Consider the following 12,853-nt stretch of genomic DNA (forward strand, 5'->3'; position numbering starts at 1 on the left):
GTACTGCTCGTGTGCTACTGCTTGTAGGGGTTTCCTGGACCCAGTCAAGCTGCCCAGGCAGCTTTTAGCCAGGAAACACTCCAGTTAAACCTGGAAAATAAGCTTAATGACTTATGAACTTAATATGTCAGCCTCGCCAATGAGCAGGCATTCGTTTCTTCTGCAACCCACATCGGCTTGAGCGCTTAGGACACAAGCCCTGGAGGAATACTGTCCTAGAGGACAGGAACATTTATTCCTGTTACAGGGCTAAGTGTGGCCACGATAAATGGGCCATGATAAATGCTGGTGCATGGGCGCAAATCCACTGCCAGTACCCATTCTAGATGGCCTCCCCGCATGACGCACAAGCACACTGGCCATAACAGCACCAGCACATATCAGTGGCAGACTAAATGTTGTTCCAAGGCCACATGGCGGTAGGCAAGACCATTGGCATGCAACATTTGCAACCTAGGTCACCTAGAGTTACAACTAAGAAGTTGCGCAGCACCTTCGACTTCATTTAACGAGGTTCAAATGTATCTAGAAACCTCGCCTCTGAAAACAATAAAAAAAAGGCCCTCAGAGAAAGGTATGTGTGGCCCACACTTCATGCCACAAGCCATGCCAAGAAGAAGTGTGCAAGTATGCTCTAGCACACCACGATGCATGCCCTTTGCTGCTACTCTGTGGTGGATACACGAAACAAGTAAGTTTTCAAGGGCAATGCCGGCTGAACAAACTGTAGGCACGTGGGAAAAACTGCGTTTTCACCCACCCGTCACACGGATGGCTGCTGTTGCATTACATATGAAGCCATGCGCTCTTTGTTGGTCATCAAAATCATCTTATTTAGCACAGATTACAGGACAAAGGAAAATATGAAGACGAACATCATTATTTAGCACCAGTGTTTTTCTTCGTCTTTTCCTACGTCCTGTCGTTTGTGCTATATAAGACAAATGTGATGTCAACACCAACTAGCCCAACAGTTAACTCATTTAAAGTATCTTTGTCGGTCGTGTTTCGTCCTACCATGCTGCTACATGAGACTCCCTTCACTACAACTAAATGCTGGGTTTGTGTAATGGAGCTTGTACGGCAAAATAAAACCAGATAAAATACCTAAATGTTTATGGTGACCAACAGGACACTGAAAATTCTGGCACTCAGTTTGCCTCGAAATTTCATTTATGCCAAAAGCTTTCTCTATGATTTCAAGTTCATCATAGTTTACTGTATCTGACCTTGTTGTGAAGCTGCAATACTGTAAATTCAGTGTTTGCTGAAGGTGCCCAACTTTTAAAAATTTTCACGACACACTTGGGGCAAAACAAACTCTGCTCTTACCATCAAGAAAAATTTACATTTCATTTCATTGCAACTAATTTCAAGCAAACAGTTCAAGCAAGTGCTTAACGGCGGGGTTAGTGCTCTCCCACAAATCTAGTGAGCAGGCAAAGAGAGATAAAAGGCTATGGCAAAGCTCACAAAATTTAGATCCATGCATAATAGAAGAACAAGCACAATAAGAGCCACAAATATGATCACCTTTCACCAGTGTCAGACACTGGGGCTGGCCGCATGGGCAGGTCACAAGCCGACATCTTGGTGCGAGCAGCAGCTTGCTGTTGCACACGCACTTCAGCTGCGTCCGCCAGCTGCATTAAGGTCTTGCGCTCTGAGCTGTCCTCAAAGTTCTTGCAGCCCACACACTTGCACATGCTGCTGCACAGGATCTTAGCCTACCAAAATTAAGAAGACAAGAGTCATTGTGGTGCAGTGAAATCTGTGCCCATGGATGAAGTCAACACTTTCAATGTCCAGCATTTTTTAAAAGCAACTTCTGAGGCACGTCCACAGCACAGAGCAGGAGGGATTATAGTCGAAAATGCCTTCTGCACTGACCAGTGTAAGCAACACCAGCGCATCTACAACAAAACCTGGAGGCTGCATTCGCACAGACAATGGACAGCTTAAAGAAAAGAGATGCACATCACAGGTTTTGCAGGCCTGAGATCTGAAGCAATAGTAGTGCTGTGCAGTTGAACCTACTTATAAAATACAGCAAAAAATATAATAGCATAATTATGTCATGAGTGAGTACAAACGAGTACTTTCTTAAAGTACAAATGAGTACAGATGAGTACTTTCTGTTTAAGGGACCATGAAAAGACATTTACCGAGGTTAAGTAAAGCAAACGAGCGATAAATATTCCATCACTCGTCACCCTACCGCACGAATTTGAGCTAGCTTCATTAACACTGAAGATATTGTCAATTAAAAATAATGCCCCTCCTCTCCCCCGTTAATGCATACACCCCAGCACTCTAGAAATACTAAAGAAAGCAGGTTAAAACTGCGCCCCACCTGTGAATATTTAGTGCTTCGACACCTGATTTTTTTACGTTTTTTTTTAAAGTAATAATAAATCACTGGCTACATTCCAAGGACTCGTACTTAATGAGAATGCTCAAAAGCATTCATTCTACACACTGAACAGATTTAGCGACACTCTTCAAAAACCGTTTCACGGTCCCTTTAAAGCAAACATATGAGCACATCATTCATCTCAGACAGCATCACTCTTCTCCATAGGCCCACTTCTCAAATAACCACAGGTTTTACAGCACACATATGCATACTGCCAATGGCAAGCTAGCGCACCAGTTGTCTATACTCCAGCCATGAAGCTGCAAACCTTTTTCTCTTCTTTTTTTACAGTGCCAACCCTACAGTTAGCAGTTGCACATTTGTCTTATTATGTTGTTTTTACTCAAAGAGGTGAAAAGGCAATTACCAATGCAAAATTCTTAAAGTGGAAAGACGAGCTAATTGGTCTTGGTACGCAGAATGCATTTTTTCAGCTCTGAAAAAATGCATTCTACATTCTAAGACCAAATTGCCCGTCTTTCTACTTTAAGAAGTCTTCCTTCTAGTACAGTGTTCGTCCTGCGCGTATCTCCTTTCTTTGTCCTGCGCATTTTGCACTAAAAAAATTCAACCAATGCAAATGCAAAACCTTCCCTGAACTGTTCTGTATCAAGAAATGATTATGCAGTGGAGAAAATCACAAATGAAGCCACAATTCCATTCCACCACTTTATACAGAGGCGTGATCTATGGAACACTGTGACTTAGTGATTAACCAAAGCCAGTTAAGCTTGTAGTCAGACTATCTCGGTGGCAAACTTAGACTGGAATAACAGCTAGTCGATCAATTTTACATCATTTTCAGGCGTGCCAATGCTGTGTTTTCAAAAAGTGATAACTTCGGTACCTCCAATTATTATTCTAGCTTGAAATGTATTCTCTCAAGTTTAAATTCCACTCCTCAGATTAAAATTTAAAGTTAATTTTCTTTAAATCTGCAACAACAGGCTGCTGACATTTGTTTAGACAACCAACTCCATGATTGTTGCATCCATTGACATCCACGTTTGCACCATTCACTAAGTTCATCTCCTGATGAATGATTAAGGAGCTGGTAAAAAAAACAGTCAGAAGCCACTAACAACTCTGAGAGCATCAACCACAATCAACATATGTTCCTGAGGCAAGTGGTCCACACTGATGAGCTGTATGCTGTGAACAACCCAGATACTGCAGTCGAAAAAACTTGGAGGACACCTAATTACCATTGGCTGTGACGTGACAGCATAAGAACCTCATTGTGAGCTGCCATGCACGACCACACATAGGGGAGGGGGGGATTTCCCACTCTCCACTTTGCCACCTGCCAACTGTGGAAGCTCACAGCTGGTTCTTCCGTGTATCACACATGGCAGGTGGCGCACCTGTGCAACACCGATGTCACCTGCCAGAGGGCAGGTGGAAAAGTGTGACACCGCCGGTGGGTGTGAGGACATGGGGATCTTATGCAACCGCATAAAAAAAAGTTATGCCTGTTGCATGTGCCAACTCCGAGCAGTAACGAATTGCAACAACCACTGCTGCATGGCACATGGGAGGTGAAAGCATCACCAAAGTGACTTATAGCAGCTTCCAGACTTCTCAATTTCATCACAGGCAAAATAACAGCGACAGCCGTATCTTTAAGCAGTGCTAAGTGTCCCACAACCTTGTTCGACCAGCTGTCCAAAAGCCACAGCAGCCTGCGCAGCCCTTACCTCATAACATTCACAGTAGTTCTTTAGACAACCAGATCGTTTGCAATTGCAGCCTTTTGTGTGGCGTCGCTCATGGTCTCCTTCCTTCCCTTTGCCTGCAGACAATAAGTTGGTAAGAAATCTGGCCCCCAAATCAAGTATAAATGCATCATGCAGTGCCGTCGGCCACTGGCCACAAGCTGAAATCAAAAACTTTCTTATAAACAACCTCTGAGGAACCACCTCAAGCAGGAACCACACCACTACAGTGCAGTGCCATCACACTACAAAAGGAAATGGCAAATTAACAAAAAATGTCTGCAAAAAGGACACTCAATAGCAGCCGCATTACGCTCACTTGACATAAATGAGAAAAAGAAAGAAAAACAGGCTGTATCTGGAACCAAAGTATACCTGAAACTCTCAGTGACATGCGCTCATGGGTGTGGTTGCATGTGCTCTTCAGCCCCGCAGTTCAAGTTAGGAGCATACACACACAGCAGAATAATATTCTTGAAATTTTATAAACTGATACAGCTATTTAATTGCCAGCTACAAACTTCCGATTAATACTTTATGACTAACTTCACCAAAGTTAGGCACGTGACGCCCAGCATTTAGTGAAAGTACCAAGCTCTCCATGCTTTCAGAAAACAGTAAACTAGCGATAATGCAAATTTAAATAATTCAAACTGTTGGTTAATTCATATAAATTTCAAAATTTCGGTTGGCTGGCTATGTTCTCAATGCATTTTAAAGCCGCTGAATTCGTATCGTGGATTCTCTTACGAGGATTCTCTTAAATTCGCTTAAGGGGGGATGCTAGGCTAAAAGTCAACTTTTGAACTGCTTCACCAATTTTGATCACATTTTCAGGGATGGTTTATCTTCTTATCATTAGACTACATTCTAAATTCATCACCATAGCATAAAGAGAAAAAAGTTATAGCTGTCATATTGAGTAATGAAGTGTGTCAGCTTAGGAAACCTACCATTTCAAAAATAGTGAAGATATACTAATTATTTGCGATTAGATACTTATAGGTGGTTTATAGTGGAGGATAAGGCCGGTAGCACATTTTTCTATGTCATTTCTGCAAAAACCTCATGATTTTAAAAACAATTTTTTTTGTTGTCATTATATAACAAACATCTGAAAAATTGTGTGTTGGAAAAGATTTAGAGACCTTAAAGCTACCTTATCTTATTCCTGACAAAATTTAATTCCAGAAACCACACTGAAAGCAACTTTTAGCGGAGCAGTTTGCAAATGATAGTTTTCCCCACGGTGGTGTTTTCCCAAAAAGTGCGAACTGAGAAATATATGTTCAAAGATTTCAGAACATGCTATTCAATTTTATGGCCAAAAGTAATTAAAATACCGGTTGGGCCTTCCTCTTCTACATGACACTTTTCTGTAGCAACTGCTTCAAGACCTTTTTTTTTTTCAAATTTAGAGCTGTCCTGCACCCTTGTCTGCAATCGGGAAATGCTGTCTTTGGTTGCTTGCTAGACATGCTTCTTAGTTTGGAATCTATATTCTAGCTGCAGCTTCTCGAGCAGTCTCCTGATGCCGCGTGCACTCTCACTGAATTCAAGCACAGCCAAGGCTGCTGCAATCTCCACTGTTCTCAAGGGTGCAAATTCAGTCTTCTGGCACCTCTTCCATACCAGGGCACTGAACGACTCGTTTGCATTCTTGAACATCGTGCCGGAAGCTCTGGCTTACTAAGCCTGTTGCAGAGAGGCACAAGCTCTTTGGCGTTTTCATTTCCCGAAGCTGTGTTTCCGCAAATCCAAGCTTCTGTTTCGGTTTGGCAGCCAATCCACAACCACAGCCAAAAATAAGTCTTTATATTTAAGTTTTTTTTTTTTTTGAGGTCTGACATACTCTTGACAGAAGGTCTCCGATGACTAGAAAGCGCGAAAAACAAACATTCCAACATGGGCATTCTCTCCACGTTCGGTTTCTTGCTCGCTCTGCGGCCGAGTCTTGAAAAATGTGTTCGTAAGCACTTTCTACGGCGAACGCACACCACCATCTGGAAAAAAAAACTTAATTTTCTTCTTTTCTATAGCGCAGACAGCAACCAAGCTTGGCAAGAAGTTCCTTTCAACCGGTTAGCTCAGATGCGGTTCAAAGGGGGTCGTGTCGATAGTGCATGACAATATCGTGACAATATCGCGCGTGACAATATTGGCTATCGACCATGCATCGGGGAAGCAAGACCAGCTGCACGCCAGTACAGATGCTGACTGACGTTTCGCTGGTCTTTTCTCTTTAGGCATCGTGCTGTTCTGGCGCAAATGTGCATTCCCTTCACTTCCCTCCGCAAGGCCGTGTGTGCCGAAAATGCGCGGTTATCACAAGCTGCTCATTGTGTAGTGGCTCCACAGCTACTGTGTCACACCTGTGAAGGAGGCTGCGAAAGGCCTTACTATTTTGGACCAGTTCTGCTATGATAATTACGGCAATGGGCATGCAGTACACCACGACGGAATTGCAAAAAATTGTCATTGCTGCGCAACTTTCACTAAAAAGCAGACAACTATCGCTTATCTTTTAATCAGTTAAATTTGCTGAATTGCAAAGTTGTTCTTTTTATGTCTTCAAACCCAACCAGACAGGCAAATTTGTCGAAACATTTAGTTTTCAAAGTTGTCCTCTTAAAGGTTTTTTTTGTAGCCATTCAACTATCTGAACTTCAGATGATTCAGACCTTTTTTTCAGTCCCTTAGGTCCCAATTAATGTGGTTTTATTATATTGGGAAACCAATACATTACTGATAACTTTTTTTCAACCATGAGTCTGAGGCTGCTGGCTGAGTAATGACATCACTGCCTTTCACCCATATCCCATGTTATTAAAGCATTTAGCTACGTTTGCACGGTAAAATAGTTGCAAATTACTGTTTATATGCACAGATGTCCATAAAGCAAATTACATTTAGTCGTGCATCATATTAAGCTGCACTTCTGAAAATTCAAACAAAATTCTCTGGTCCCTTGAATTTTGAATTAATGGGAGTCTACTGTAGTCTTATTTATACCTCTATCACAAGGGTAGTCTCAATGCCCAAGGAGTTCGCACATGGAACCTCATGACAGGTATACTTCCAAAATAGATGCACATTTTTGTAAAAAAATTTGCTGCTAATTTGGGAGGTGCATTAATTACATGGGGTAAAATTTACACAGCAAAAAAATTAGTTTCAGACATGCAGATGACTAATGCAATGGGTGAATTTACTTGCAAGTGAATTCATTATGCTACTTTACCAGATCATTACTACAAATATGGCTGATGAAGTAGTGGAGGCAAATAAAAGATACTATTTTGATCAAAAAAGTATTTTGAATATTTGTAGTTTTGCTCGGGTAATGCCAGCACCCACCTATTTTTGGACGAAAAGCATGGGGATTCCTCTCTAGACAGGCTCCAATGGCCTTTTGACGTTCTTCTTCATGCTCCAGGTTGTTAAAACAATTATTACAGTTGCAGCTATGGCAGAACTCGCCATTAGCAAAACAGTCACAGTACCTGTAACCAAAACACAAAGCACTCACTCAAATGCAGCTATTTACTCCACCTTGCAGGATTACCCCAAAACACATTGAGCTAACTCCATTCCCGCATCGAGTTGATCAATTTGGCCTCACCATGCCATCTGCTAGCTGTCCTGGTTAGCTTGGATGGCAGAGCAACTGTCCAAGACAGGCAGTGATCTCGAGCTCAATCTTGGGACCAATAAGAATTTTTCTTCAACTACAAAGCTTCTCTGAAAGCTATACAGCTTTCCTTCGCAATCTTATGACTGCACTTGAGTGGATGCTAATGAATAATTAGTCCCTTATTACATCGCCTTTTTCCATGTGCTGGCAGCCAAGCTACACACTGCAGGCAACAGTTTTGGCAGATGCTGAACCATGCAAATGCAAAAGACAATTACCTGCACTAAATAACCTTCTTTCAACAAGGCTCAAGCCATACGTGCAATTTTAGATGCCAGGGTAGGCAAGGAATTAAAGCCTATCCCCAGAAATTTCAAGCTTAATTACATTTACGTGAAAAAATACAGCCTGAAATTCACGCATATTTGTGTGATCTATAACCATTATCCATTTACAGTAGCCGCCTGATTCTTTGGACTCTGATGATTCAGACTTGTGCAATATATCGGACTTTAGTGATAACTGTGACGCACCCCATAGCAACACGTACAGGTGGCCACAAAAGTTTTCGAAATACCAAAACCAAGAAAAAGCTGAATTTCCTCGCTGAATAGAGGCGTGGCCGGTCACTGAGGGGTGCATTGTGCAGGTAAAGCAGGAAATTGTAAAGCACATTCCTCAGTTCATGGCTGCATACTTAGACTGCTATGCATCTAGGCTTTATTTGTAAATTTCACGTTCCAAAGCATGTGTATATGTTCGCAACCGATAAAGTAGAACTGCTCTATAGTAAAGTAACTCAGACCCGCAAAAATCTTTACTATGCCAGGGTCTTTATTGTATCAGCTGTTGGTGATGGCATGGCTCTGAGGATGCTCCATGGCAATTATGTGGCTCCTTAGTAAATACAAAGTGTTGGTTTATAAACAAAACTCAGAAATGTCTTTCATCCCGCTCTTCTTATTTTCAGTTACCACATTCTATGTTAAAATGTCTTCGATTTCGTTTTTGTCTTGTGGAAGTATTGCATTTGCATGAATACAGCGTGGCCATGAATATAACGAGTTTGATTCCATGTGAAAACCAAAGCTTTGCATGAACATGGCATCGTCTTCCGTAGCCTCAGAGTCATTTAAGAGGCAATAGTTAAGAAACACGCTCGACACAGTCAAGCACGGCAAAACCGCCCACAAGGTGCCGCAGCGTTTGCTTCTTGCCTCCGCTGACCCTGTGCTTTGCACTTCCCTGTGCCACAAATGTTTACCCTTTTCTTCCCTTCCCTATATTCCTCACTGCACTTTCACTGTCTTTCCTTTCTCAGCGATCCAATCCACCTCCTTTCTATGTTCAGAGAGCAGCTTTACTTTTTTTTTTTTTTCTGTGCACGCCACACGCTTTCTCTCACAACCCCACGGCAGTAAAAAATTTGGAGTCTCCTTTTGAAGTGAAGCAATCCCAGTGTGTGCCGTTTTCTTGTTTTTGGTATTTATTAGCCTCCAAATGTTGGCCTTGCAACCCTAAACTTCGCATGTACCGCAATGTCATCATTCCACGGGAACTACATCACCACGGCCAGACGCTCTTTGCTATAGCTGCTTCTTTGAAAAAAATCTCTTGACTACTACAGTCGAACCTCGTTATAACGAAACGGTATATAACGAAATAATGGCTATGGCTATAAGGAAAGAATGACGATTCCCCTTGGAAGCTCATTCAAAATGGGCTATAATGAAGTTACGGCTATAACGAAGGATTCACCGGGCCCCTGCAACTTCGTTATAACAAGGTTCAAATGAGTAACAATCTATGGAAGGCGAAATGGGACCGCAGTTTCACTTTACTATATCCAAGTTTAATATAGCAGGGTTCTACTGTATTTCAAACTTTGCGCAGTTCAGAACATAGATATGAGCAAACATTGCTGCAATAAACAGACGAGTCTTTGGTGTCATCGCTGCCGTGAGAGCCGCCATCTTGGATTCGAACGCATGGAATGCCTATAAACTAGGCAATTTCTGTAGACAGGCTTGGCAACAATGAGCCTTGATGGCACACTCTTTGGTCCTATTGATGTAGCCTACAAAAAGCAATCCTGAGACGAGACAGCGGCAGATTTGTAGAAATAACAAAACGCTCAGTGACTCAAGACAGCAGATGGCAGCATAATAATGAGCAGTTAATACTAAAGAAAACTGCTTTCTGTGCATCATGATGTTTTCGTCGACAGGGCAGGATTCAGCCCCGGTTCCGACAAGAAAAGTAAAATATGGAGGGTTACTCACAGTTTGAGGCATTGGGATTTGGTGCAGTTACAAGGCTTTCGGGGCCTCGAATTATCCTCACAGGACGTCCTGAAAAAAATGACGCATTCCTTTTTATCTGACAGGCTGAGACAACAGAAAATGTTCTTACTAAAACAAAATGTGCGAATTGGTTCTGTGGAACCCTTTTGTATGCGCATACACCACCACACCTGTGAAAAAACTTCAAACTTCAAAGGAGCAAGGTTCAGCTATTAAGCTTTCTCTTAGATTTCACTATGAAGCACAAGCCATTTCCAAGACAAAGGGCGAAGAAATCTGCACATACCCATTGACATGAGCTTTGGCAGGGGGGACGGTAGCCAATGATGGTTCTCTGTGGTCAGGTCCAGTTGATACACTAGCCGTGGTAGGAGCAGTAGCGGCTGCAATGGGTACAAATCCTCCCGGGCTGCCCATGAGGCCTCCGGTCTGAAACATCACTCGTGATGTTCCACTTGAAGGAGCAGGTGATGACTGCGTGCCTTGCTGGAACTGCGACAAGTGAATGACAGCTGCTGTAGAGTTTCGTAAAGGTGATGACATGCTTGCAACGACTGCACAAACATTAACAATTATTTGAAAAACTACTGCCCACAGAAAAAAAAAATGAAGAACCCAGTCAAAAACCTAATGACACACGTCTTAAGAACCCCAGAAGCAAAGGGCGTGAGCTGGCCTTGTTACTGAAGCCACCACACAATCCATACAATCAGTGGGCACTGCTATAACCAAGATCACAGGAGGTGCAGCAAAATGCACCTTGAAAATTTCAGTTACAACAAAGGTGGAAAAAAAAAGGGCGAAATGAACCACACGGCATACAAAAAAAAAACTGCTTCCAAAAAATAAGTGACCACTTGATTGCTTCGTTTTAATTTTTTTATAGCAGCACTGCGAAAATATTTCGTTGCGTAAACGATGGAGTTGGTGACAGCCTTCACTGCAGCAGTATGGTCCATCCCTGAAGCCAAAACCAGGCGCACACAATCTGGCACACAGCAGATGCACACATGGTGCATGCAGACTCGTGCCACACAGCAGCGGGGTGTATGCACTGAAATTTTAGAATAAGATTCAAATGTGCATATTAAAAAAAAATGCCATCAAAGATCGAGTATCTGTTCACTACTAAAAAAATCTCAGAAAAATAATTATGATGTTGTCTCATCTTTTTCAAAATAATGCATGGTCTTTTTAACCAAAATAAACAAGTCTAGACTGACTCAGAACCAAACAAATATGTGCACAAAAACGTATACCGTTTGATTAAACAGTGCAACAGTATTATAATCCCCTGGTACCCTGTACTATGGTGGCGATGATGATGATGACAGTGGATTTTTATGGCGCAAGGGCATCTGTAGCCAAGGTATTTTTATTTGTTTGGCACAAGGTATTTTCGTTTGTTCAAGGTGGGGCCAAAGACCCATTTCCCAAGCATTTCACCCTGAATAAGCCGTGCACCAGGTCAGGGGAAGCTCGTGCCCATTGTATCACCGGTGGGTACCCGGCGGCACTGGGGATCGAACCCCGCACCTCCTGCATGCGAGGCGAATGCTCAACCACTAGGCCACCGCTGAGGTCAACCTGTACTATGGTCATGCAAATTAAGTGACAACACGAAATCCATGAATGACACATAACTGGCACCAGCATCTAAAAATAACATGACGGAGTGTAAAACCTCATTAATTCAGACCAGTAGAAATTCCCCAATTATCCAAAGGTCGAGTTAATAATACCCCCCACCACCCATTGCCCCTGGAAAAAGAAAAAGAAATAACAGTAAAAAATTAGAAAGGCTGTGAAGCCCTGTGAGGGGGCTTCATAGCACAAACAACGAAAAGCCCGTGATGAGGTTAAAAGAACAATTCAGACTAAATGAGGAGAATACACATTGGCGTCTGAATAGCGAGACTGCAACTAAAAAGAAAAAAAAATTACCAGCTTAGTTTCGCTAAATTCGAATGAGGTGCGCTAGCAATCCATGTCGTTTGTTAGGCTGAAATGTTCCTTCATGCGCTAGCACACTGAACTAAGAGGCATGGATGGGGTGGGTTAGTACACGCGAAGTTAGCCACAGAGGAGCATAGCGATGAGGTGGGGATAAGTTCACGCTCCCCTCTCCAGTCTCGTCATACCAGGAGCTTTTGACGGCCCCCTAAGGCGCCAGGCTGAAACAGTCTTGAAACGAACAGTCACCACTCTCCCTCGCGTCCGCCATCCGTTCTTCGGCACCCACGCGCGTCGCTTTCGCCATATGCATGTACACTGGGAGCCTTCTGGTTACGCGCCTTTCTTCTCTTTTGTTTCAGAGGCCCGCATGGCCAGCGTGGCCGAAAGTGAAGGCCGCCGCTTTTTCCTCCCCTTCTGACACCGCATTCTTTCACATACGTTTCTCTGCAAAGAGGTGCCAGGGTTGGGGAAGGAGTTTCCGTGGTAACCTGTATGCAAGCCAAGGCTTCAAACAAACAGCGAAATACAGGAGTGGGAGCCCTAGTGCTAGCGCACTAAAAGAAATAACCAGCGACGCACCAGTCAGCATCTGAAAGCAGCGCGCAGCTTGGTTCGACAGCTGGCAAAGCTCAGAAACTGAAACTACGTGGCCAGGCTATTTTTCTGGTTTAGTTTGGTTTGGTTTATGGGGGTTTAACGTCCCAAAGCGACTCAGGCTATGAGAGGCGCCGTAGTGAAGGGCTCCGGAAATTTTGACCACCTGGGGTACTTTAACGTGCACTGACATCGTACAGTACACGGGCATCTAGAATTTCGCCTGCATCGAAAT

General features: G+C 43.0%; 1 protein-coding gene across 13 annotated transcripts in view; it reads right to left on the reverse strand.

The window, feature by feature from the left end:
* Positions 1-12,853, reverse strand: part of LOC144115406 (uncharacterized) — a 78,048-nt gene that overhangs the window by 14,732 nt on the left and 50,463 nt on the right. For 11 of the 13 annotated variants that reach the window (XM_077649782.1, XM_077649787.1, XM_077649777.1 and 8 more), the window contains 5 exons: positions 10,355-10,560; positions 10,048-10,116; positions 7,489-7,634; positions 4,114-4,208; positions 1,534-1,727 (listed from right to left, as the gene is read on the reverse strand). In XM_077649782.1, the coding sequence (XP_077505908.1) occupies positions 1,534-1,727; positions 4,114-4,208; positions 7,489-7,634; positions 10,048-10,116; positions 10,355-10,560 (710 nt within the window). The remainder of the gene's footprint in view (positions 1-1,533; positions 1,728-4,113; positions 4,209-7,488; positions 7,635-10,047; positions 10,117-10,354; positions 10,561-12,853) is intronic. The other 2 variants (XM_077649789.1, XM_077649788.1) reach the window with 1 other exon arrangement.

The sequence above is a fragment of the Amblyomma americanum genome, chromosome 1, assembly GCF_052857255.1.
Source record: "Amblyomma americanum isolate KBUSLIRL-KWMA chromosome 1, ASM5285725v1, whole genome shotgun sequence".
NCBI lineage: Eukaryota > Metazoa > Arthropoda > Arachnida > Ixodida > Ixodidae > Amblyomma > Amblyomma americanum.